At 34.0% G+C, this 26621-nt stretch overlaps 1 protein-coding gene across 7 annotated transcripts in view; it reads right to left on the minus strand.

The window, feature by feature from the left end:
- The window catches only part of LARP1B (La ribonucleoprotein domain family member 1B), an 82678-nt gene extending 56057 nt beyond the window's left edge, over positions 1-26621 (minus strand). For 6 of the 7 annotated variants that reach the window (XR_895989.2, XM_023531803.1, XM_011362122.2 and 3 more), the window contains exons 1-9: positions 26437-26621; positions 20048-20106; positions 19581-19640; positions 17742-17916; positions 15518-15658; positions 13319-13462; positions 12875-13040; positions 9834-9978; positions 3242-3413 (exon numbers count right to left, since the gene is read on the minus strand). Coding sequence is in view for 6 of the 7 variants with exons in the window: in XM_023531803.1 (XP_023387571.1) it covers positions 3242-3413; positions 9834-9978; positions 12875-13040; positions 13319-13462; positions 15518-15658; positions 17742-17916; positions 19581-19622 (985 nt within the window). In the remaining variant the exon portion in view is untranslated. Of the gene's footprint in view, positions 1-1689; positions 2665-3241; positions 3414-9833; positions 9979-12874; positions 13041-13318; positions 13463-15517; positions 15659-17741; positions 17917-19580; positions 19641-20047; positions 20107-26436 lie in introns of those variants that run through there. The other variant, XM_011362125.2, reaches the window with a different exon arrangement.

Raw genomic sequence — 26621 nt, forward strand, 5'->3', positions numbered from 1 at the left:
TACTTGATCCACAAAAGTAGTATGAGTAAATGCTAGGTTTGGAATGTCAGCATTACTGAAGTTAGAGAGAACCCTATTCTTAACACTATGAATCATGTATGTTCACACAGTGAATAAAGCTTTCTCAGAACCATCACCCTAGAAACTGAGATTTAACTAAGTTACCATTATGCTTAGTGCATGTATAAATAAGAACAGCACCTGGCAGATGCTAGGGCAATCAGTAGCTACTATTTTTAACATAGAAATTTAATCTTTAAACATCTACTTAAGTTTATCATATAATCATCTCTGAATGCTACTGAAGCTCAAATGTTTCTACCATGAAGTCAAGTGTTTCACTATATTCACAACGCACGTGCTTATAAATTAAATTACAGTAAAATACCAAATTTGGGTATGACAAGAGAATTTAAAAGTCAAATTCTTAAAAGATGTTCACTTCATAATTAAGCTATGTGCGTGTGTGTTGTGTGATTTTCTGTGCTTTGTTATACAATGAAATGACTTCAAACTATATATACGTAAGTAAATTTTAAGGGTAATAGTAAATCCCTACTCTTCCAAGACCAAATGAGTTTGAATATGACTTGGATTACTCGACATTAAACTTAGACAAAAAATTAGACACATATGTGGGCACTTATGGCTTCTCGTCTGTAAGAACCCGTAGAAAATATTTTTGCTGTTTCATTAATTGAAAATTGTCAACATGACTCCCCAAAGATGAACCATCATATATATGCATGACATCCTCCTGGTACGACTTTTTATCCACCCTAAATCACAGCTTTAGGTTATTATTATAGATTGCTTTAAAAGGATTACATATTTCATGTGTGGCACATCCAAGGATACTTTGCAGATTGATTTTTCAAAGTAAATCCCACAGCTTATTTAATAATCATTAGGAATCCTCCCGTACATTTTTTAAAGCCAAAAATAAACAAACACAAGATCGTCAGAAATCTGACCTCTCAATTTTTGTGAATGAAATCCTTTTACTATTGCTAGTGCAATACTATGTCCATAGAACTACAAAACCTAAATCTCAAAACACCTTATCATTCCTATAATCAACCTTCTCTGGTGTATTACAGTTCTCCATTCAACACAAAGGTCAATTCATGCTAGACAATTCGAGCTCCAGAAGGAAAAATAGAAATTTTAATTTCTTTGATGAAAAGAACCAAAACGTTTAAATATTTTATCACATAAATCCCTCACAAAGTATACACAAAGTTATTTTTGAAATTTAAAGCCTTTTCATCTGAGTAAAAAGAATATAGATTAAAAAGTGTCCCCACCTTTCTCTACACATAGGCACAGAAAAAAATCTGCATTTCCTATTCCTCATTTCGATTTGAAATTTTTGGTGACACGTTACTCTCCACTGAATTTAGAAAACTAAGGCTTTCTTATTAGAGGGGAATTATTAAGATCAGAAATTTGTGAATTCATAGGAAAAGGTGGAGTTTACATAAGTATTCCTACGATGTGATGTGTATGAGCATAACTCTAAGAAAATTCCACCGTTCAATATGTTTTTCATTATTCATCTAGTTTCTGATGTATAATTTAAAGAACCTAAAATTTTTAGCACTTAGATATATGTTGACTTATTTCAGGTAATATGTATGTGCATGTCAATGACTGTACATAAAAAAAAACACAAAAATTTACAAGACATTATTTTTTTTCCTGTAATTTTATTAATGCATAAATGGCTAATGGACAGGCATCACCAACTTGACTGACCTATCTTAGCTATTTTGTGGAAGAAATATTTTCTATTTTATCTAACTCACCTAATACCTGTTGGAGGTTAAAAATGTCATCTTGGACCCCAAGTTTATACAATAAATTAATCTAACTTATACAATCAGACATCAGATCTTTTAAAAAAAAAAACCTAAAAATATCACTTTTCTTCAAATTTTAAGACACCTGTCCAAGTTGCTTTCTAGGTTTAGAGGCACAGAGAGCTGACAAAGAAACACCAAATAAAAATATCTGAGACTGTCCATTAGTGCTTTATTGGCAGGTGTCTCATACTAGTGTATCAAAAATACATTTTAAAGAGTAAAGAAAAAAATACTCTTGTTCATTTCTTAAATTTTTTATCCCGTAGTGTCCACATTAATAAATCTTATACCCCATGTGAATTATTATGACAACATGTTAAGTTATACAATGTATACTACACTGAAAGGCAAATCAAATAGCAAAGGACCTAATGATCTGGGAAATGCCAGTCGAGCCTCTCTATTTCTGCTTTATTGGTATGGACACAAATACATAAGTCTGGAAGGAAAAGACAGAATCTTATAATATTTCCAGAATGATAATTAACTTTCCCACCGTGAAAAAAAGAAGCACATGCAGCCCAGGCTAATTACACACAAATGGGCAGCTCATATAAAAACAACAGCAGTCCTCTGGTCTCTCATCGTCATCACAAAGGTGTTTATCTCCACTGCAGTGTTGGCCCAACCTCCTCCAAGAGGAGCTGGGAGTAGACATTCTTGCACAGAAGTCAGTCTGGTTGCTTTCATTTCTGCAGCATGATTTGTTCCAATATTTATAATATTTCAGTGAGTCACCTATTCCTCTGCATATTCCGATCAAATGACATCCAAGAGCATCAGTAGATCATCACCTTGACTGAAAAAAGTTTAAGCACACATATTTTTTCCCAAGAGGGAATGTCTTAAAAATGATCCAGGAAAAAAATCTTAACATTAAAGCACTTTTTGGAAATTTTAAATACCACCAATTCTTAAATCTGTAATTATAACTCCATAAGAGAATCCCAATTAAGCATTAGGTCACCTCATCTTTTCAAGACAAGGTTGAAGCACATTAGAAGTCTACCCCACTCTTAAGTATAAAATGCTTAGACTACTGCAATCCTACTAGACTGTTCCAAGGCTACAGGGGGAAAACTGGCACAATATATCTATAAGATATCATTTAGTAAAATTAAGAGAAAATAAAGTAGAAACTCCACACATAACGAAGTACACAAATAATTTAAGAACAAATAGAGCAGAGCTTCATTCATAATTCTTAAATCCCTATTTCATTTATAGCACTGTGAGGGAGGCAATATGAATAGAATTTTGAACATCAAAAGTTAGCTTTAAATTTCCTATTAAATCTAAATAAAATGTAAAAACATAGGTAAATTGTACCAAATAGCCCATTGTTATGTTGTTTGCTCTAGAAGAAAAGCTGTTACCTGTATGTGAATAAAAAGCTTGGCCTGGTACGAACTCTGGGCAATCAATCAGTTGAGAGAAGTCTGTTTGTGGCACCCTACGCGGAGGGCCTGGAATTGGCCATTTTTCTGGTTCTATCTTTTTTCTCATTTTCTCGTCCACAATTTCCACTTCTGTGCTATCTTTCAGTGCCTAGCAATAGGAATTTTGATCTATTAAAGAATTTTCGCTCAAAAAAAAATTAATTGTACATCCTATACTCCCAACAACACTGAAGCTCAAAAAAAAAAAAAAAAAGTACAACAGTCCCTCCCACCCGCCATCTGCGATTTCACTTTCCACAGTTTCAGTTACCAGTGGTCAACTGTGGTCTGAAAATATTAAATAAAAAATTCCAGAAATAAACAATTCATAAATTTTTAATCGTGCATGCTGTTCTGAGTAGTGTGATGAAATCTCACATTGTCAGCTCTGTCTCACCCAGGACCAAATCATCCCTTTGTCCAACATATGCACATTGACCATCAGTCACATGGTAGCCATCTGCGTTACCACATCCACTATCACGGTATTAGTGTTTTGCTGCAAGTAACACTTATTTTACTTAATGAATCTGAAGCACAACATTAGTTATTCTGGTAATTAAGATATGCCAAAGAAAATCCATAAAGTGCTTTTTTAAGTGAAAAGGTATATTTGTAGGTATATATAAAAATACAGTACATACAATATATATGATTCAGCACTATCCATAGTTTTGGGCATCCACTGGGGGTCGTGGACTATATCCCCCCAAAATGGGACAACGGTAATTTGATAAGGAGCACAGACGTAGTATGAGTTAATACCAGGACTCAAATCATTTACTATCTGTCCACCGGTAAAACTCTTAGCCACTAGCCTATGGTGATTATCAAAAATAAACATGATGTAATTAAGGGATAAAATAAAACTAAAACAAAGTTTCTTCAAAATAAAAACTAAAGTCTTATTGATCTGAATTTTAACTAAGATTCAAGGGTACTTACCTTTAGAAATTAAAAAATACAAACATAAAAATTAACATACATGTTAACTTTAAAAAATTAAAGCTTGTTATACTTTAGTTGGAGAATGCACATGTATTAAGTTTTACATATACTTTAAGAGTTTTATATTTGTATGACCTTAATATTACTATAATATTTCTCAAGTTATATTTTCCATAATCAAACATAACTTTGAAATTAGTATTAAAAATTTAAAAACAAACTCTTTGATGGGAATCGGGATACTCACTGAAAGAGAAGAGTCTGAAATACAGAAGAAATAAAGAAGAACCCTACAGTAAGGGGTTTGAATTGGTGATATCTATTTTCTCACATATGCTTTCCTAGTTTTGTACAGTGAACGTTCTAGAAGCAATGACATCCAAGTAGCAAACCAGTATGCCTAGCATCTAAATATTGCAATATGGATGAATTTGAAAAATTATAAATTAAAGAGCCAGAAGACAATTCCATTTACACAAATATTAAGACCAGGAAAAATCCATCTATGCTAATACAATCAGAAAAGTGCTTTGGTTTAGGGTGGGATTGGGGTAAGGTGGGGAAGATGGACTGGAAAGGACCACTAAGGAAGTCTTTAGAGTCAAAGACTGCATCTTGTTTGGAGTGGGCTTATACAATTTTCAAAACGTAAACTGAAAACCTATTTACACCTGAATTTTTAAAACCTTGATATTTTCCTAACTTAAAATTTTTCAAAATAATGTTTTGGAAAAAGGCTGTCTTTTGGCTAGAAAGTGGAACAAGTTGAACTCTCAACAGTGGTAGATTTAATTGGATCAATACTTCGAAAAAAAGCTCAGCAGTGACTACAAAAGCTAAGCATATACAAATCCTGTCATCGATCAATTTCACAGGAAAATAAGTATATGTGTCCATCCAAAAAAATATGTACAATAATGTTCAAACTGTAAAGAATCCAAATGTCTGACTAGAGAATCATGGGAAAAGTTTATTTACACAATGGAATACTACCCCAAAATGGAAAATGAACAACTGCTATATACCAACAATGGATAAAAAGGAAGAATGATGATCTAATCCCAGATATAAAAGAATTTGTATAATTCTTACCATATGACGTTTAAAAACAGGTGAGATCTTGAAAAGCAATGAACTTTGAGGAAAGCATCCGTACTGACTAGGAGGGGTCATAGGGAGCTTTGTGGGATTTGGAAATGTTCTATATCTTAATCTAGGTGGCAGCTACACAGGTATAAAATAGGGAAGGTAACTTATAACTTTATAATTTCTAGTATGCAGTATATAAATTATGTCTCAGTGAAAAAGGAAAAATTTAAAGAAAAAAAATGGGGGGAAAAAAGTCCAAGTTCTTTATATACAGCCATTGAATGCTCTTCCAATACATGTTTATACATATATATTTAAAAAAAAAAAAAGGTATACATTGTATGTAGTATAACATGAACTATCTCAGGGGGAATATACAAAAAAAGAAGTAATACTGATTACCACCAAGGAAGGTTTAACTAGTTTACTACTGGTGAAAGAAGGAAAGAAAATCTTTCACTATATATCCTTTGAATCTTGAATCACAGGGAATTTCTTTATTAGCAAAAAAAAAAAAAAAAAAAAAAAAAAATTAATTCAAGAAGAAAATAAGGAGAACAGAAAGTGAACCCGTCATGATTCAGGAATTAACAGGATGATACAAAAATATCACATGAAAACTTAATGAAAGCACCAAGAAAAGAGTTAGACATATTTTTATTAAAACCAAACCTTGTTTATCCTGAACTTGTAAACAAGGAGTTACAGTATACACTCAATATTTCTGGTATCTAAAGTTTTTATAGACTAGCTATTAATTTTGGTCCTTTTCTTAATGATACCTATTATTATGAATAATTACCAATACTGGAATACATAGATGTTTATCCCCAGTTCCTAGTTTTATGCCTAGAACTAAAAGAAAGTCTTGCATGTGCAAAGACCTAGACATAAGGAGAGAGCACTACATATTCTAAGAAATCACAAGGTCAGCCAATTTGGAAAAAGGTTTAAAATGAGAGTAGCAGGCACAGTTCTAAAGACTTCACATATATTATGTTCATTACTGCTCTAAGTCCTCATAATCTATGGTTGCTTAAGCATTATGTGCTGTATTAAAACAATGAGAAAACTGAAAAGGTTAAGTAATTTGAATAGTTATACAAGTGATTAGCTACAGAGCTGGGATCAATTGGATCTAAAAAGTAAGACACAAAATAGCTCTCAGAAGTAGAGCAAGAGTCAAGAATGCAGCAAGCTGGATCTACAATATGATCCAGCATTTTCATTTCTGGGTATATACCTAAAGGAAATGAAACTAGGATTTTGAAGAGATGTATGTACTCTCATGTTTACAGTAGCCAAGATACAATACAACCTAAATGCTCATCAACAAATGAATGATCTTTACAACTGTGGTATATATACATACTGGAATATTATTCAGCCATGAGAAAGGAGGATATCTTTCCTGCCATTTAGGGACAAAATGGACGGACCTTGAGCACATTATGCTAAGTGAGATAAGTCAGATACAGAAAGAGATAAGTACTGTATGATAATCACCTATATGTGGATTCCAAAAAAGTCAAACGCCTCAAAAATAGAGTGGAATGGTGATTGCCAGACATGGGGTAGGGGAGGATACAAACTTGTAATGAGTACTAAATAAGCCTGAGAGATCTAAGACACAGTGTAACGACTATGGGCAACAATATCGTACTACGTAATGAGATAAATATCGCTACAATAGCAATAATACAACAAATGTGTTAAAGTAAAAAAAACAAAACAAAAAAAACAAACCCACATACACAGTAAGCTGAATGGGAAAGGAGGAAACAAATTCAATAAGTTTGGCTATGCAGGCAAATTCAACCGGGGCAGATATAGGTGTCAGTTGAAGTCTATTTTGCTTCTTCTGACAGTTTTCTCCCGCAAGAAAGTAAAGAGTTAAGCATATACAAATGCAAACAGGAAAAAGCTGATAAAAATAAAATGAAGATAAAGAGTGATCAATAAAAGGACATCCTTAAAGATTAATAATAACCACATTCTATTTCAGAGCTTCCGGTGTGGACCAGGTACTGTCATTACACATTTCATCCTTATGACAATACTACGAAGTATGTTAGAATTTCCACTTTAGAGAAATCTCAGGACATTGCCCAAGGTCACAGAGCTACAAAGATGTGTGTGCAGGTTTCAAAGTCTCTAAATCAATGTGTTTATATTGCAAAGCCTTAATGAAGCCTTACCTTCTTAACAGGAAAAGGACCTCTTTTCCATTGTAACAAATGGCATGTGCATAATGAATGTCTAATGTATAATGAATGAATAACAGGCGTATGCTGTTCTAAATCACTACGGTTATGTGTTTCTGCATTTTACAGTAGTATTATTTCCTACTATATCATCGGCTACTATCAAAATACTAACCATAATAGTAACACAAACGCTCTTTTAAATATTCCTTTCCTACTGCTTTAAGTTTTAGAAGCTGAATGACCTGAAAACTGTGCTTGAGGATTTAATGGGAATAAGAATGGCCTGAAAAAGCATGCAATAATGAAATTACAACCAGATTCCTACAGAAAAATGGAGTGGGGGAAATTGGTATCAATTTCATTGAAAATGAAAGCTGAGCTGGATCTCTGCTATAGCACAATGATAGCAGTTAATAAACTCATTCTACTATGAGCATAATCATAACATTTTGATCCAAAAGTAAACACAGCATGAAAAAAACTAAATTTTCTTCAAATTACAGTATACAGAAACTTTATTTAAACACTATCTATAAACATACACAATAATGGTATTGCTTGGAGTGATTTTTTCATAAAACAAAAAAATCACTAGTTACTTACATATCAACAAATAACAAATCACTAATTCATAGTGTTTTGAAAACCTGGACTTTCCTATGGCCAGTTTTTATTTATTTTTTATTTTTATTTATTTATTATTATTATTTATGCCTACAGCACCTGGTCATCCCAGGTGGTCTCCCATCCAAGTACTAACCAGGCCTGACTCTGCTTAGCTTCTGAGATCAGACATTGGGCTTGTTTTGTTCAGGGTGGCATGGCTGTAGCAGACCATGGACCGTGGCTCCACTGGGGCGTGAACTCAGGACTTTCTGTGTGTCAAGCAGACGTGCTAACTGCTACACTATGGAATCAAGTCCTTATGGCCAGTTTTTAAAGCATAGAGCACATGTGTTCAAAAAATGTGCTTAAGAAGTCTGTTAAGAAAATGAGAAGATGAGCCAGAGATTTGGGAAAAAAATATTTGTAAAATACACATGAAGGATGTGTAACCAGAATAAAGAACTCTTACGATTCCATTATTTAAAAAAAAAAAAAATTCTCCAATAAAAATAAACTATTTAGACAGATATTTCAATAAATAAGTTACACCAATGGCAAATAAACAACATAAAGAGGCTAAACATTATTAGTCATTAGAGAAATGCAAATTAAAACCACAATGAGAAACCACTGCCTACCTATAATTCAGAAAAACTGATAATACCTAGTGCTGATGAGGCCATGGAACAAATGGAACCCTCTTACAAACTGATGGAGTGTAAAATGGTCAAACCCACTGTGGACAATAAGTTGGCAATTTCTTATAAAGATTCACTTAACATGCATTTATGCTAACACAATCCTCACTATTTACCCAACAGAAATGAAAACATATGTCCACACAAAGACCTTTATGCTTTGTTCATAATCTCTAGAACTGGAAGCAATCTAAACGTCTATCAACAATTGAATGAGCAAACTGTGGTACATCCGTACTGTGGAATAGTGGTCAACAATAAGAACAAACTGATACATGCAACAACATGACTGAATCCCAAAAGCACTATGTGCAGTGAAAGTAATGAGAAACAAAAGGCTACAATTTATATGATTTATATGATATGCTAGAAAATGCAAAACTAGGACAAAAATCAGGTCAGTGGTTTCCAGGTACTGTTTATAAGGAAATGGACTGGCTGAACTGGCTACACAGGGACACGAGGATATTGTCTGTTAAAACTCAGAGAACTATACAGCAAACAGCAAATTTGATTGTATGTAGGGACAATCAAAGGAACAAAAACCCAAAATGCTGAAAGCATTTATTTCTAGAACAGGACAGACAAGAGATTTAATAAAAGCATTAAGAACATAACTAGAAAGACTTCTAAAATTCTCAAAAATTTAACAAATGGTAATATATGCATTTATAATGCAACTTGAAGAAGACTAAAGGACCAAGAACAGCCAAGAAGGTTCAAGTTTGAAGGATCAGGTTAAAAATAGGTGGAAACATCATTAGTAATTCTTTGAGGGGCTTCCAGGGTTAGATATTTATTTGGGTTTTATAAAATAGAAAAAAGTCATGTGATGCAGTGTAAGCCTCAGGCAACTACTGATTGTTTTCCTTTTTTTCCCCTTAAATTTCTAAATATTTTATTTTTTAGAGCAGTTTTATGTTCAGCGCATAAACAGAAAGTACAGACTGCTTTGCAACACTTTTATAAATGAATAATTACCTCTAAAATGAGATTAAGGTTTGTAGTAAGAGCCTGAACACGGTGGAAACCAGCAATCAGAGAAATAGGCAAGAAACCTTGTTCATCCATCTTTCTCCTAAGAAAAAAGTCCCGTTCCAAATTTTCTGTACTGAAGTAATATTCACTGAAAAAAGAAATAAATAAACATAAATTTCATCCATTTATTCAATGGGAAATAAAAATATCTATTGCTTATAATACCAAATGCTAAAAAACTATTTTAATCTATTAATGGCATTATATAGATTTAATACAACAGAGACGGAAAATATAACAGCAAAATCCTGAGTTAATTTCTCTTACACATGAGCAGAAAGAAATTGAGAATACTGATTATCTCCCAAAAAAACTAACACTAACTTCTATCTTTGATCACCCTTACCTAAGTATAAAGAATTTATCAGCATTTTATAAGTTCAACAGTAACTGATTTTTTAAAATGAGTCCATTAAGTGAAAATTTATTACAAAACTACTTTTACTTGTTTCATTTAAGCAGTAAATAAAAGTACGCACATGTCAAGAGACTGCTTCCGACATTTTCCCATTACTGAAAAGAATAGTATATTCGAAGTATTCTTTGTCTAGTTTACAGAGTAGATTATAGTTTGTTCTGTTTTCTAAATTTACAGAGTATTGACATTGTTTAATACTTCTGAACTCTAGTAATCAGCACAATGCTTAGTAAAAACTCAGTGAATATGTGGGCACAGGTGTACATACACAATTACATATTTGAACAATTCAAGATCTCCCTGTTTCTTTGACAGAACCTGGCACTAGTAACAGCCAGCCTCAGTTCACAGATTAGCCTCTCTCAGGTGCCTCCAAACCATGCACAAACAGCAAACAACTGCAGAATCACTTTGTACCCTCATACCATGTGGCCCTAGAGTCAAGCACAGGCAGCGGCTGACCTTGGCCTGTACCATAGCCCCTTCCAAGGAGCTGCAGAACCAACACACACAAAGCTTGGCTTCAGACCACACCAGAGCACCACGCAGCCACCTCCACAAAAACGCCAACTTGGCAGGCACCAGAGCCCCACTAAAGCAAATCCTGATCTGCAGAGTCAGCTTCTGCACAACGGCTCCTCTGCTGTAGTCATGGCCAGTTCTCGCATCCAGTTGTCCTCAGGGTCAATCCCTCCCACTGATGTGCCAACAGAAATCATGGCTTGACTACAACAGGAGGGCACACACAACCCACACAAGAAACACACATGGAGCACCCAGTATAGATGACCAGGGAGTGTACCACTGGGCCCCATAGGACACCTACTACATAAGGCCACTCTACTAAGATTGGGAGATGTAGCAGTTTATTTCTAACGAATAGAAACAAACACAGGGAGGTAGCCCAAATGAGAAGACAAAGACACATGTCCCAAATGAAATAACAGAACAAAACTCCAGAAAAAGCACGAAGCAAAATGGAGACCAGCAATCTACCAGATTCAGAGTTCAAAATACTGGTTATAAGGAAGTTCTATGGAGGTGGTTCCATAGAGTAGTGGTTAGCACGTCTGCTTTACACACAGAAGGTCCTCAGTTCGAGCTCCAGCAGAGCCACTGCCCATACCCCGGGTGTGCCAGGCCCCGGGTGTGTGCCGCTAGTGTGTGGGAAGAGATGCCCCACCTTCAGAGATCCAGTTCTTAAGGGGAGACGGCAACATCTGTAGGTCAGTGGTGGAAGGGGGTGGGGGGCTTAAAATAAATAAATAAATAAAAACAAAAAAGGAAGTTCTGTGAATTTAGAAGAACAGCAGATGAACTAAGAATTTTAACAAAGAGATAGAACATATAAAAATGGAGCTAGATATCACAATAAAAAATAATTTTAAAAAATGGAGATAAAAAACATAAAAGAACCAGTAAGAAATGAAGAATGCAATAACTGAAATGAAAAATACATGAGAGGGAATCAATAGATTAGATAAAGCAGAGGATCAAATCAGCGATTTCTAAGACAAGGAGCTAGCGGAAAACAGCCAATTAGAACAGCAAAAAGAATTTAAAAATCCCCCCCAAAATGATAGTTTAAGGGGCCTCTGGGACAGCATCAAGTGTACCAATATTCACATGACAGGGATATGAGAAAGAAGAGAGAGCAAAGAATTAAAAACCTATTCGAAGAACTAATGGCGGAAAACTTCCCTAACCTGGCGAAGGAAAATGACATTCAGGTCCAGGAAGTGCAGAGTCCCAAACAAGATGAACCCAAACAGGCCCACACCAAAACACATCATATTTAAAATGCCAAAGGTTAAAAAGACAAAGAGAAAATTTTAGAAGCCTCAAGAGAAAAGCAGTTAGTTACCTACCAGGGAACTCCCACAAGACTGTCAGCTGATATCTCTGTAACAGAGATATCACATGCATCTATGTTCACTGCAGCATTATTTACAACAGCCAAGATATGAAAGCAAACTAAGTGTCCATCAATAAATAAATGGATAAAGAAGTGGTATATATAAACACATACATATACATGTACATACATACATATAATAGACTATTATTCAGCCATAAAAAACAATGAAATTTTGCCATCTGCAACAACATATAGATGGACCAAGAGAGTATTATGCAAAGTGAAAAAGGTCAGAGAAAAAACAAATATCAAATGATTTCACTTACATGTGGAATCTAAAAAACAAGTACAAACTCAATGATATTTCAATATAAAGCCAAGTTTCACTTGCTCGAATTCATATACAGTAGTTTTATATTGTTACATTTAATCATGCATATTACGCTATGATGCTATAACTAATATCCTTTAGCAGAGAAATACCTAAGAGAAAAACAGTAGAGAAAGTAGTAGTGATATAACAAACCACATATAAACTTTTTAAAGAAACATACTTTACTAACATTTCCTATAAAAATATTAAAAATACTATTAAAATCCTGCAATTTTACTAAAATTGAGTTAGAATATATTCACTATCAATGATCTTAAAGTCTGATATTGCAACAGATTTTTATTATCTCATCTGCTTAAATCTGATCCACTTACATTTGGCGTTTAATATACTCTTTAAGCAATGCTTCTTCCACAGGGTAGACCTGTACTCCTGTACCGTCATCGTAGTAATACATCATACTGGTATTAAGTTCTGTTTGAAATGGTTGATCAGTCCTTTCACCAGGGTCTCGATAACCATACGAATAATCAAAATTCACTTAATGAGAATTAAAAAAAAAAAAGATCACAGATTTAAAAAAAAAAAAGAAAAAGAAAAAATAGTTACTATAAAGAAAAATCCAAAGTGAAGTATCTCAAACGATTACCAATATAAAGCCATCTTTATTATCAGACAAATAAACTATTATATGAGATAGTGGGAAAAACTAACAGAAGGCTTGCACGCTTTTTTCAAAGTTCATCTAATTCAACAAAAAAACAAACAAACAAACAAACAAAAAACAAAAAAACAAGAAAAACAAAAAACTGTCATACATCGAGGATTTCCTCTGCCTCGTCCTCTTCCCCGTCCGCGTCCTCTTCCTCGGCCTCTAAAGGAACCTCGGATATTACCACCCTCACTTCTCACACTGGAAACTTCATCTTGATCATCTCTCTTTTCTCTATCACGCCTCCAACCTTTTTAAAATAAAAATATTTTTAGACATTCCTATTTGCAGCTATGAATAACACTGTTATCTTTATTAAAAGATGGTAACGCTTCCCTACCTTGTAACTATTTGTTAGTAACCAGGAATTCTTCAGATAGATAGAAACTTAAGAGATCCCGCAGAAATTTGTCAAAATGTCTCTCCTGAGCCCATAAAAGTACTAACATAAAAAACAGTCTAACAAGTAAAAATAACACACTAAAAAGATTTTTAAAAAGTATTTTTAAGATACCAGAAGTTCCAAGATAATTGGGTTTACACTATACATAAAACTCCTAAAAATTTGTTTTTATGAAATATTTAAGGAAAGGATGTTTCTATTTAAGAAAAAGACATTACCTTTAAAGAAAAAAAGGAAATGAAAACAAACTGGGAGAAGACATCTGCAACACAATATAGGAGTTACATCCAGAATACATACAGAACTCATAAATTTCTTACGCACAAACACACAAAAGCAACTTGATGGCAAATGGCTAAGAAAGGTAAAGGCAAATTAAGAAATGCAAATAAAAAGTAAATATAGAAAATGGTGCTTAACCTCCCTGGCCATGAGAAACACAAATTAATGAACCAGCATTTCATCTACTCCACTCTGACAAACATTTTAAGGCCCTGTAATATCAAATGTGGACCAAGACAGAAAAGGTAGAATATCTGTATACTGCTAGTGAGAGCAAAAATAGGCACATCCACTTTCAAAAAATTTTTTGGAATAATAAATTTGAAAGTACATATATCCTAAAGACAAGGGTTTTTCAACCTTGGCACTTCTGACATTTTGAGCCAGATAACTCTTTAGTATGGGGGGGATGTCCTGTATACTATAGAATGTCTAGTATCATCCATGGTCTCTACCTACTAGATACTAGTAGTACTCACTCATCCACCATCAACTTTCTGTGAAAACCTGTAGTATCTCCAGCCAATGTCAAATGTCCCCTTGGGAGGGAAAAAAATCACTCTCATTGAGAATCACTGACTGAGGCCCTGCAATTCCTTCCTGTAATTCAGTCTTTTTCAAGGGTTTTCTGTCTGAACTCACAGGAACCCTTATTTTGTTACATGGTAGTATACAAGCAGCGGAAAAAAAACAAACAACTATCAATAGTTGACTTTTTTCCTAAAAGGAGCCAGAAACAGCTCCTACTATCCAAATCTGTGACAATTCAAGCATCAAATTGAAATAATCACGGTAATGGATCATATCTGATTAAAAAAATAAGAGGCCATATGTCCACACAGATAATAATCAGAAGTTGTCCTTTATAGTGGAATGCCAACTAATAAATATAGAAGTGAAGGTGCAGTAAGAAAAATCACTATTTGCAACCATCATGATAATGACTGAAGCAGGTAAGAATCATCAATGGAAACTGAAGCTCATGTGAAAAGTTTTATGAGAAACTAGAGAGTCCTACATCTCAGTCTCTCACAAATAAGGGAGTAATTACAAAGGAGAAAAGAGTATCATTATAGTAAAGAAACCTGGAGTACATCAACTTAACCAAGTGCTCGAAGTTAGTATCATCAGTAATAAGATAAACCAAGATCATGTGCATTTCTATGGGATGCTCTGAAAAAACTTTTTAGTATCCCTGACAAAGACTCATAATCCAATCCAATGAGGAAACATGAGAAAACCCCAAATGAGGAATATATACCACATTAACTGTCCTGTAGTTGTCAGAAAAAAAGCAATGTCATGAAAGATAAAAGCAAAAGAACTGCTCCAAACTAATGGAGAATAAAGTCAAAAGACAACTAAAAGCTAGGTGTGATCCCAAATTAGATCCTGGAAAAGAAGAGGAAAAAACTGTAAAGGACTTGACTGGGAAAATCTGCCTGTGGATAGTCACACTGTATTACTGTTCTTGCACTATATACTCTGCAGGTACTTAGTATTAAAAGGGCACAATGTCTGTGATTTACTCTCAAATAGTTTAAACTACACTTACTTATTAATAATAATAAGCATTAAGATAAAGTTCTTTTGTCACTTTTCTCTTAGAATGTAACTTACTTTGTGTATCATTTCTCCTATTGTTATGTGATGATTTATTTGCTTCAGGCAGACATTTTGAACTGTTCCGGGATCCCGGTCTTTCTTGACTCTCTGGTCTTACATCATCTAAGTGGAGTGGCACCCACTTGTGCTTGTTAGCTTGAAGAAAACAGAATAAAATCATTTAATGACAATGCGCAATTTTCACTAAAGCTTTGCAATTTTGAAAGGACTCTAAACATTAGTTAGATGAGACACTGTCCTTAACGGAATTATTTGTAGAGTACCAAAATAATTTTCTTCTTCTCACACAGCTCCTTAATAAACTTTTTTGAGCAAATAGTATTTCTGAAAATCAAGTGAAAAGCCAGTGATGGAGTATCATTGAAATTCTTTTGCTCTTAAGTGAAATGGTCACTCTTCCGTTTAATTTTGATGGATAAGCTACTCAAAAATAGTATGTGTACACACTACTCCTGTCTAACACTTGATTCTTAGTCTCTAGAATGGGGTATACATGATAAGACATTTTAACATTCATGTTTGAAAACTTGGCTAGCAATTCAAAACATTTTTGAATTGACTTATCCATCATTACTACTAATGAAAAGAGATTTCTCAAAATTAGGTTTAAGTGTAAAATTTGTCTAACTGCATTTGATAAATCTTTTCATAGCTACCACTCATTTTCATAACTTTTAAGAGATACAAGCAATTGATTTTTTTTTATTGACTAAAAGATAGTATAGATAGTATAATTAATTGTTATAGTGCAATTCTGAAGATTATCTATTCATGGATTCCAGTTAAGGTTTCAAAATGTTCAGTCTTCTGTCCAAATTATTTTTTTAACTAAAAGACTCACGAGCAAAGTAAACACTACTAAGGTAATTAAGGAAAGGGAATATTAGTGTGCAACTATAGTACTGATTTCCTACAAACCCTACAAAATATAAACAGATGAGGAAGAGAGAATATGAAAGACTCAAAAAACTCACGGTCTACACTATAAATTCTATCAAAAGAAGATTGGCTCATACAAGCCTTTCGTTTGAAGATAAATATGTGTGGTCTGAGGAGATTCAATTTATGACATGATCATATTACTCTATAAACACCTGGATTTTAATGCTAGCCGATCAGTTTTAATTGAAGCAATTAACAAGGACAAATTTTAGAGTAGAATGGCAGGTGTGTCATCTGTATAAATTCTAGACAGCCAAAAAGACTACTTATGTGTCTAAGAGGCATGAAAAAGGTAAGTGATAAAGCGTTCTAAGAAATGGGGAAGTTTTTTTTAATAACCACATGGTCATCATGTTTCCACCACATTTGATCAATTAGCCTTGGCTCATTGTACCAAGTGAGCCAAAAGCTTATCCTGTAGCTAAGGATTAGATATTCATTAAAAAAAATAAAATAAAAAATAAGTGCTCAACACATGGTAGATTGTTATTTTCATTACTAAAGAAGCTGGCTGGCAAAGACTGTATCATGTAACGTCCTCTTCCCATGCCATGTTGCCTCCATGAATTAAAATGCTTCAAAGCCTTCCCATGGCACTCAAGATAAAATGCTAATTCCAAGTTTGGAGCCTACATAACATGGACCTTGCCCATCTCTCCAAAAACATCTCCTGCTACTTTCCCCAATGTTCACCTCACCTCAGCTAATAACCTTCTGACTGTTTAAAGAATTCTTCTGCCTAGAGGCCCCTGAAAACACTTTTTTCCTAGGCTGAGAACACTGATATGTTTTTATAAAGCAGTTAAATCGTAACCTGACTCTAGACACATGAAAAAGAATATGGAAAAGAATGTAGACAATGTTTTTTCTTCAAAGTGTAATTTAGTAAGAAAATGCTATGAGGAAGAAGTTGACAAAAATTATTTTGACTATCCTTAAAAAAATATTTTCTCAGAACTTCCTAAAATAAAGGGAGCAGTTCCAACGTAGATTTAAAAAACAAGTTATCATATAACTTTCCAATCATAAAACTACATCTCATTTCTGTAAGTGAAACTTCATTCCTTCTTACATAAAAAAGTCAAATGCAAAAAGGAAAGCCTAATAGTTCAGAAATGTTACAAAAACAAATAAGTTACCATTGCAGATAGTACCCTGAAGAAATTCAAAAATACTCATCGGTTACTACCTGCAATCAACTGTTTGAATACGATTCTTCATTACTACAACTTCCTTCCAAAGAATCAAATCAAGATGAAGTTAGAGATGAACTAACCTCTCTTTCGTTGAATATTTGACTGAGCCTCATCCTCACTGATATTTTCACCAGGACCATCTAATTTTGTTTCCCGGCTTTCTTTGCTCTCGCTGTTACATCTCTTTTCAACTTTGTCGTCTCTTTCTTTTTTATTTTGTGGCTTCTTATTTCCTTGGTTGATAATGCTCTGACACTGCAAAAAGTATTTCCGAATAAAATAATTGTTATTAACATATCCAAAAATCTGTGGTAGTATCTTACCTAAATATTGCAAAACAAATGACAACTTTAAAAAAATTAAATTAAAAAAAAAAAAAACAACTACTTTCAAAAGACACTGTTAAGAAAAAGTCAGTCACAGACTAGGAGAAAATATTTCCTAAGCATTTTGATAGAAAACTTGTATTTAAAGTATATAACTAATTCTCAAAATGCAGTAACAACAAAATCAATTTTTACAAGATATGCTACAGTTGAACATTTCATTAAAAAAAAATATACTGATAGCAAAAGTATATGAAAAGGTGCTAGACATCTTTAGTCAGAGTAATGCAAATTAAAACTACAATGTAATACCACCACACACCTACTAGAATGACTAAAATTAAAAGTGACCACAGAGAGTATTAGTGAGTACGTAGAATAACTAGAATTCTCATGCACTGCAAGTGGCAATGAAAAGTTTGGTAGTTTCTTAAAAAGCTAAACAAATAGTGATCATAAAATCTAGCCATTCTGCTCCTGGGTATTTACTCAAAAGAAATGAAAGCATATATCCATACAAAATTTGGTATACAACTGTTTCTAACAGCCAAAAAGTAAGCAGAATCAACATAAATGTCCATCAATAGGTGAACAGACAAACAGCATCACATCCATACAAGAATCCTTACTCAGCAGTAAAGAATGAACTACAAAAACACATGATACAAATAAATCTCAAAATAACTAAGCTGAGTGAAAGCCAGAAAAACAGAGCAGACTATATGACTCCACTTATATAAAAATGTAGGAAAAACAAATTAACTGTGACAGAAAGTACATCAGTGGTCGTCCAGGATGATGAGAAAAATGTGACAGGGAGAATTACAAAAAAGTGTGAGAAAACTTTTGGAGTAATAGTTAAGTGTTATCTTGACTGTGGTGATGGTTTCATATGTTTACATAGGTCAAAACTTATCAAACTGTATACTTTATATATTTGCAGTTTATTATACATCATTTGTACACCAATTAAGTTGTTTAATATATATTATCTACAACTACACACCAATACTGCACAAAGTACAAATAGCAAAGTGTGCAGTGCCTAATAAAAACATGTGACCAGATAACCACATGCTACTCCTTTAAAAAGCCCCTTTTTAGAATATCTTAGAACCATCTTTTAAAGCTTCAATTAAAATTAAATTAAAAATCCATTCATTGAACACTTCTTAATGTAACACGTATGCATATACATATATATACACACACACACACACACACACATAATTAGCACTTCACATTGCAAAGATTATAAATCACAAAAACAGCAAAAATTCTGAAACATAAAATGGGCTTCAATTAGACACACTGAATTAAAAATTAATCTCTTTATTTGTAGACATTACATTCAACAGCATGGTATCCGCCCCTTACAAATGTAACTTTACCTAAGAATACAACCAGATGAAGACAGTGTGATGAATGAGATCGGGTTTCTGCAAAATGGATAAAACTATAAAAAAGGTAGCTGATGAATTTTTAGCACCTTTTGTTAATGTAATTCTCTAAATCTGAAGTAAAATAAATTCTGCATGTTGAAATGAGGATATTTTCCCTATAAATATAAAAAAGTCTTAAAACGATACTCACTCCAGTGTTCACTAATTCACTTGGTGTTGGCCAATTCGCCATATCGCTGAAATCACTAGCCTAAAAAGTAATAAATAAAGTGTTATGTCCACGAATTAGAAATTTTAAATAGAAAAAATATTTTCTAAAAGTGAGAGCAATTTTAAGAATTGCCTACATTCAATTATATGCAGGCATTTGTAAAATTAGTTCAAAAGCTAAAATTAGTTCTCCAAATAACAGAACACTGAAATAATGCTTTGGTCTTATGATCCTACTTCTACCACTATTTAATGACACCGACTAAACTGATACAAACAGGGTAAGAGAGGCATATAGGGATTTGCATTAAAGCTACAATTCTCTAGCATATTAACTTTAAACTAACATCGATGATACAAACAGAAGAAAAATACACAATAATCTAAAAACAATGTTTTTCAAACTGAATATACAGTAGTGAAGAACTACTCCGTGTTAAGACAAACCTTGCTGGATTTCTTTGTCCTAAGTTTTCCTGCTTTTATAATTTGTGGGGAACCGGGCTCTAAAAAACAAACAAACATAGAATTGTTGTTATAGACACTTCACTCAACATATTTAACAAAATAACTATTAAAATGTCAACTTCAGTAAGTCATTGTAGTCATCGTTCCCAACAAAACCCAAAGTTCTGAGACTCGAATTCCTAACAAAAAATAGACTGTATTTCAAAAGTAGATTAAAATAGGTCTTCAGTGTTAAAATCAAGAAGTGGGAACTATTAGCAGTTTACTTACATCGACATATCAGTACTTTCACTAACAAAATACAACATGAAAAATTAGAAATACGATGTTTCAATACAATAAAGTTAGTAATGCAATTCCCAATGTAACACATTTTTCTATTGAATATACATTCATCATGGGGCATATAGAAAATAAATCAGAAAACTACAAACTATTTGTCTTTGAAAACAAACAAGTTTGGCAACTCTAAGTTGTATCTAGATTTAAACCATAAAAAAACAGATCTCTGTAAAATTTCGTATAAGACTATCATAGAATCACCACTTGTCCCTATCTTGAATAAGTGTTTGACAATAAAATAACTATGTTACACGTGAGTATAGACAACTGATGCTCTATAGTGTTATGCTGAATGCAATTTTGACTAAATGATATGGTATCAGAAAATAAACCCATCGTAAATCAAAGAGTATGTGTACTTATTTATCAAAGGGGGCTGAAGGATAAAGATGTCACTCGGGGTGGGCATACAGGGATCTTGAATACTGTAGTAATTCCCAAAGCAGAACAGTGTAGTAATTCTATTTCTAAAGCAGAGTACACAGGTATTTGTTTTATTCTTCCTTATACTTTAGGACACATATATGTAGGTGTATACATATGTATAAATGTACATAAAATAAAATATTTCATTAAGAAAAATTAGATATAGTAGTAAAAATATATGGACAAATAGGACAAAAATGGGGGCAGGAAAAGACCCCTAATTTAAAGAACCAATATTTGCCTAAACATTATCTAGAATTTGACTGAAGTATGTTCTATAAATACTATGTATATTTTATGGAAGTTATACAGTATAAGACATTTGGGGGACTTTTCTCTCAACAAAATGCACAACATGTCCCAAAATATTGCTAAGCCAAGTAAATTAAGTACCTGGTAGTTACAAAATACATCCTTATACAAATTACATGACATAATGAAAAGTAATAAGGGATAGGCCACACAAGTTTTATACAACTTTATTGCAAATTAATTAGACATAAATAATCACAAAATTAAGGTCAGAAATGAAAGGTAAAATTTATTCTGACCCTACAAAAGTAAACTTTTTAAAAAAACTTCAACACTAAATGACATAATTAAGTTATTAAGAAACTGGAGAAAAAAATACCTGAATGTGGTAGAGTTAATAATCTTTCTATTGATTTAAAAATACAGCCCATACTCTATCTAGACATTGATTATTTCCTGTAGCTAAATGTAAAAAGTTGTAGGGGAAGAATTTCAAACTTTATTTCTTCACGTTTAAAAATAAAAGGAAACAAGATTTTGATTTCAGTCAAATCTTTTAGACTCAATTTTTTTAGATTTTTGTTTAAATTTTAATCTCTCAAATTTAATTCTTCAGCAAATATAATGAGAAAAATTTACATTAAATTCTGTGCTATCTATAATGCTGACTTTTTTTAATGGAGTATCTCTATATAGACATTGTAATTGGGATGTGTTTTTATATTTTATCCTTACTATAATTTAATCTCACTGCAGATTTGACAAACTATGTTGGCCAATGAGGTTGGATACTCTGGGATAGGGAATAGAATGATTTCTTAACATTGGTTACTAAATGGCCCTTCGAGTTAATTTACTTTTCCAAGAGGAAGACTTTCCTGAAATATTTCTGTTCCAAAGTCCAGTTTCTCCCATGAAAACATTAAATTTCCTGATTAATGAGTTGAGGAAAAGAATCGAACTTGGAAAGCCAGCACTTTTTCTCCTTTTTCTTTGGGAGCTAGCTATCCTCAAAAAACAAGCATTCTGGTCTGCTCCTTCATGCTGACAACTGCACAAGGGAAGGCATCCCAACAGAGGTGGAAGGGAGATCTGTAGTTATGCAATAAGAACTGTGCAAACACGTTTGTCTAATTCTAAGTTCAACATGACGAAGTCCTTTGCACTGCTCACCTAGACTACCTTATCAACCGTTTTTTTTTTCAGTTAAAAATAAGCTTAAACAAAACAAAAACATGAGTAAAAAAAAAAAAACCAGGTGATTCAAAAAAGAAATACAAATGGTCAAACATGAAATGGTACTCAATCGTACTAATAAAGAAATGTAAAACAAAACAAACTATTTTCACCTATCACGCTGACAAAAAAGAGAATGCCAAATGTTGGCCAGTCTATAAAGAAAAGAACGTTTCTCTCATGCTGCTGGCAAGAGTGTGGAGTAGTATAATCTTTCAAGGATAACCTATCATTTAAAATGTATATACTTTTTAATAAGGCAATTTAATTTCTGGGAAATTACTTGGGAATCAAGACAAGGCACAAAGATGTCTGTATGAGATATTCACTGCAGGTTTTCTGATAACTGTATTTAAATAACTTCTACATTCATTAATATGGGAAAGTTATATTACAGTACATCTACACAGAATAATGTAAAACTTTTAGAAGACAAACCTGTATGTATTGACATGAAAAAGTCCACCAGGTTTTAAACATAATTTTATACACACATATAAAAGCCAAGTAAAACAGGCCTGAGAATTCTTTTCGTTTTTCCATGATTTGACTAAAATGGAGGAAACTGCCCTGCATGTCATTAGAGAAACTTAAGATTGAAAAAGCAAGCCAACCTATAAAATTAAATTTAAAATTTTAATTATACATCTTTTCAGACGAAACCTAAGAAAAAAATTTAAACTACTCCAAGTATATATAAACATACATGAAGAAGTGTTTGATCTCCACCTCTCCTTTTTCCAAGCATCACTGGTGAGACATTATACCAGTAAAATTTTTTTGAATATTTCATTATCTTTAAAATATTGTTCATTAACCCTAAGAATCTATAAGGAAACAATTCTAAATAGATAAAGGAAACAACTCATTTTAAGAACTTGGATAATGAAAACAAAAACTGCAACATAAGGACAATTTTAACTACTTCAATTTTCATAACTATAATAATCTAACAAATACTCCGTGATGATAATTATGTTGTACACTCAAAACCAATGTTCTACATCAATTATACCTCCATAAAAAAATAATTTTTAAAAACGTGACAATGTTAATGGGAAAAAAGGGATCAACCAACACTCTGAAAAATGGTATGCTCTAAACACATATACAAAACACTATATTTGGAAATAATAGCATAGATCTAAAAGGATATTCAGTAAATTGGTAACGTGATTATCATCTTTTGAAGGGGACATCAAAAGTTCTGTTTTTAACAAGGAAAATGTATGCATCACCTATATAACTTAAAATGTTACTAGGGTAATAACAGCTGGGGAACAGGCACTGAGAGAAAGAGGGTCGAAAGGGTCAGAGAAGATTAAGAATGAAAAAGGATAGAAAAATCAAAAATTTTATATACCTTGTTTCTGTGGGTAAAATGAAAATTATATTAGAAAGCTGATTTATAATATGCAAAATCTAACCATGGCTACAGGTGATTAATTAATAAATCCCATATTGTGATTTTTAATGCAGGTATTCCAAAATAAATGCAACTACTTCGTTTATTTATTTTTTTACACCTACAGCATCTAGTAGTCCTAGGTGGTCTCTCATCCAAGTACTAACCAGGCCTGAACCTGCTTAGCTTCCGAGATTAGATGGGATCGGGCACATTCAGGGTGACATGGCAGTAGTAAATGCAACTCTTTTAAACAGGGTTAGGGCAGACTGAAGAACAATTCTTTCTGAACTGACTGAATTAAAGACTGCAGTGACACCATTTTAGGCCTCTTTGGTGGGCCAGGTATTGGTTGAAAAGGCTTTGGACTTATTTGAATTACCAAAAACAGCAATATACAAGCCAGAACTATCCTAAAAGTGGAAGAAAGTGTCTCACAAGGTCTAAAGAACCAAGAATGCATCACCTGCAGCTGCTAACAGAGAAAATTCATTACAAATCTTGAAACACTCCCCTAGATTTCCTATAATGTTTCTATCTCTAGTAATAAACTTTGTGGCAAAATTCTGTGGATGGAGTCCTTGTAACTCATTAAAGAGTGACAGTAAATCTAGGTTTGGCCAGAATACACATGGTTTAAATCTGTTATCCCAGCATAATTAATATCCTTTTTCCCTCAAGAATTTGCTAATCTGTAAGATAAATTATACAGGCCTCCTACTAATTATTGTACTAACTTAACACTCCCTAGTGTTAAGTTAGTTCACCTACTCTGGACTCTAAAAGACCTATGCTCCTATTTCATTGTTCTTGAAGTTGCAAATTTGCTTAGGAAAACAGGAAGCCAAGACACCCAGTTACAGATGGCACTCTGGTATTAAGAACTGGAAGAGATAAATACATTCACTTCATTCATTCACAAGGCCAGAAATCTTGCCAAAAGTCAACTAGCTAGTAGTTATTAACAATGCCTGCCCTAGAAGCCAGTCTCTCAGAGCACTGTGTATTTCCACACCACAGCCTCTTATTTATATCACCAAAGTTATTCAATTTCAAGTAGAGGTTGTGGCAGAACAGCATAGCGTCGGTATAGGAGAGACTTCAAGTTACTATACAACTCCAAATTTGAAAAACAGTATTCCTGTGGGGACAGAATGGATTCCAAGAGGAGAACGAGTTGCCTACAGAGATACCTAACAGCAAAACTGAAATTCCCATGAATCACACCATACAGCAAGCAGTGGTTTAATCTTAATCTCTAACAAAGATTAAGATCCGCAGTGAAGATACCTGCAGTTACCTTAAACTGTTATATATTTTTCACAAGGTCATTTCCAATTAAAAGGTTTTACTTTAATAGCTTAAAAACCTGTCAAGCTGATTTTACAATCAACTAAGAACGAGTTCAGGTTTCTTTGTAGTTCACTGAGTATAATTTATATATAACTGTGTAAGTTTAGAAATAGGGAGGTGAGGCAGCCATTAAGACTCACTAGGACCTTCTTTCTCGTCCCTAAATTTTATGGAGATTTCACTTTAAGACTTTTGTTCACTTCAGTTAGTTAATAGTAGTAAACAGATCTTTGCAGCAAAAGAGAATGCTTTGTAATATTAAATTTAGAACAAAATTTTAAGTTTTTTTTTTCTGCAAGCGTCAAAATCCATTTTTGGATTTTGCACAGCAGAGTGAAAGAAGTATTAATTGACTTTAGTTATTGCACACTTCTCTCACTCTACTGGAATTCCTCTGAAGAAATGTTATATACCTGCAATAACATAAAGCAGGTCTACAATAACCACTATATTTATACCATATCCTTTATCTCAACTGATCTTCACAACCCCATAAACATGCTCAGATTTTCCCTGCCTCGCTGTTAACTTTTAAGAAAAAGTCAAGAATAGCAAGTAAACAGCTGTAATTGCTATACTAAAAGTTCAATTAATTTACAACTTAATTTAGAAAGCCAAAGTAGGAGATGTTGCTTTTCGTCTTGGTTGTATTTGCTATTTCCACTTAAACTCAAGAAGAAAAAAAAAGTAGTTGTTAAAACCAAAATAAAGCATCAAAGGCCACACGTTACTGGCCAGCATTCGGAAGCAGTGACATAATCTCATCTCTAAAGAAAGGAGGGCTAACTGAACGTGAGAGGACGACCATTTATTTAATACAGAGCAATCCCCTGTCACGTCAACTACCCTACTTCGATTGCTTTCCACCACAATCACAATGCAAAAGCATTTTAGTATCAACTACAGCATACAGCCTCAACTTTAATCTGATTACTTCGTGACTGGAAAACACTGAAACTTTCAATTTATCAATGACTTCACAATTAAAAAAAAAAAAATCACAACCGCGCTTCCGTGTACAAAGACACCCCCTTTTTGGAAAGTCCACGAAAGCTGTGCCACGGGGTGCATCGCGCCGGCGACCTCAAGTGAAGCTTTCCCAAGGCAGTGAACACGTGGGGGGCCAAACCCAGCACGCCGGCGCCCGCGGGGCCACGGGCCACACTCCCCCAGCGGTCAAGGAGACGCCGAGGTCCCACCTCTTCCTGCCGCGCCCGTCCCAGATGCCCATGTATGTCAACGGGCAGAGTGAATGACACCTTGGAACAAAACACCTCCGACTGACAGGGAATGAGGCCTGCCCCTCCCCCGTGCCCACGCGCCGGGGGGTGCCCAGCACCCCGGAGCCACAGACCTGGTTCCAGTGGGGGCGGCGGCGGCCCCGACCCGGCGGGGGACAGGTGCTGAAGAGGCTTTTTGGTCCAGGGGTTCTCCTTAGGAGGCAGCGGCGGCTGCTGCGGCTTTTCCTCAGGGCCTGCCGCCGCCTCCTGCTCCGCGGCGTCCTCGGCCGGTGGGTCCCGCGGCGGCGGCGGCGGCAGC

Source organism: Pteropus vampyrus, unplaced genomic scaffold (assembly GCF_000151845.1).
Source record: "Pteropus vampyrus isolate Shadow unplaced genomic scaffold, Pvam_2.0 Scaffold73, whole genome shotgun sequence".
Classification (NCBI taxonomy): domain Eukaryota; kingdom Metazoa; phylum Chordata; class Mammalia; order Chiroptera; family Pteropodidae; genus Pteropus; species Pteropus vampyrus.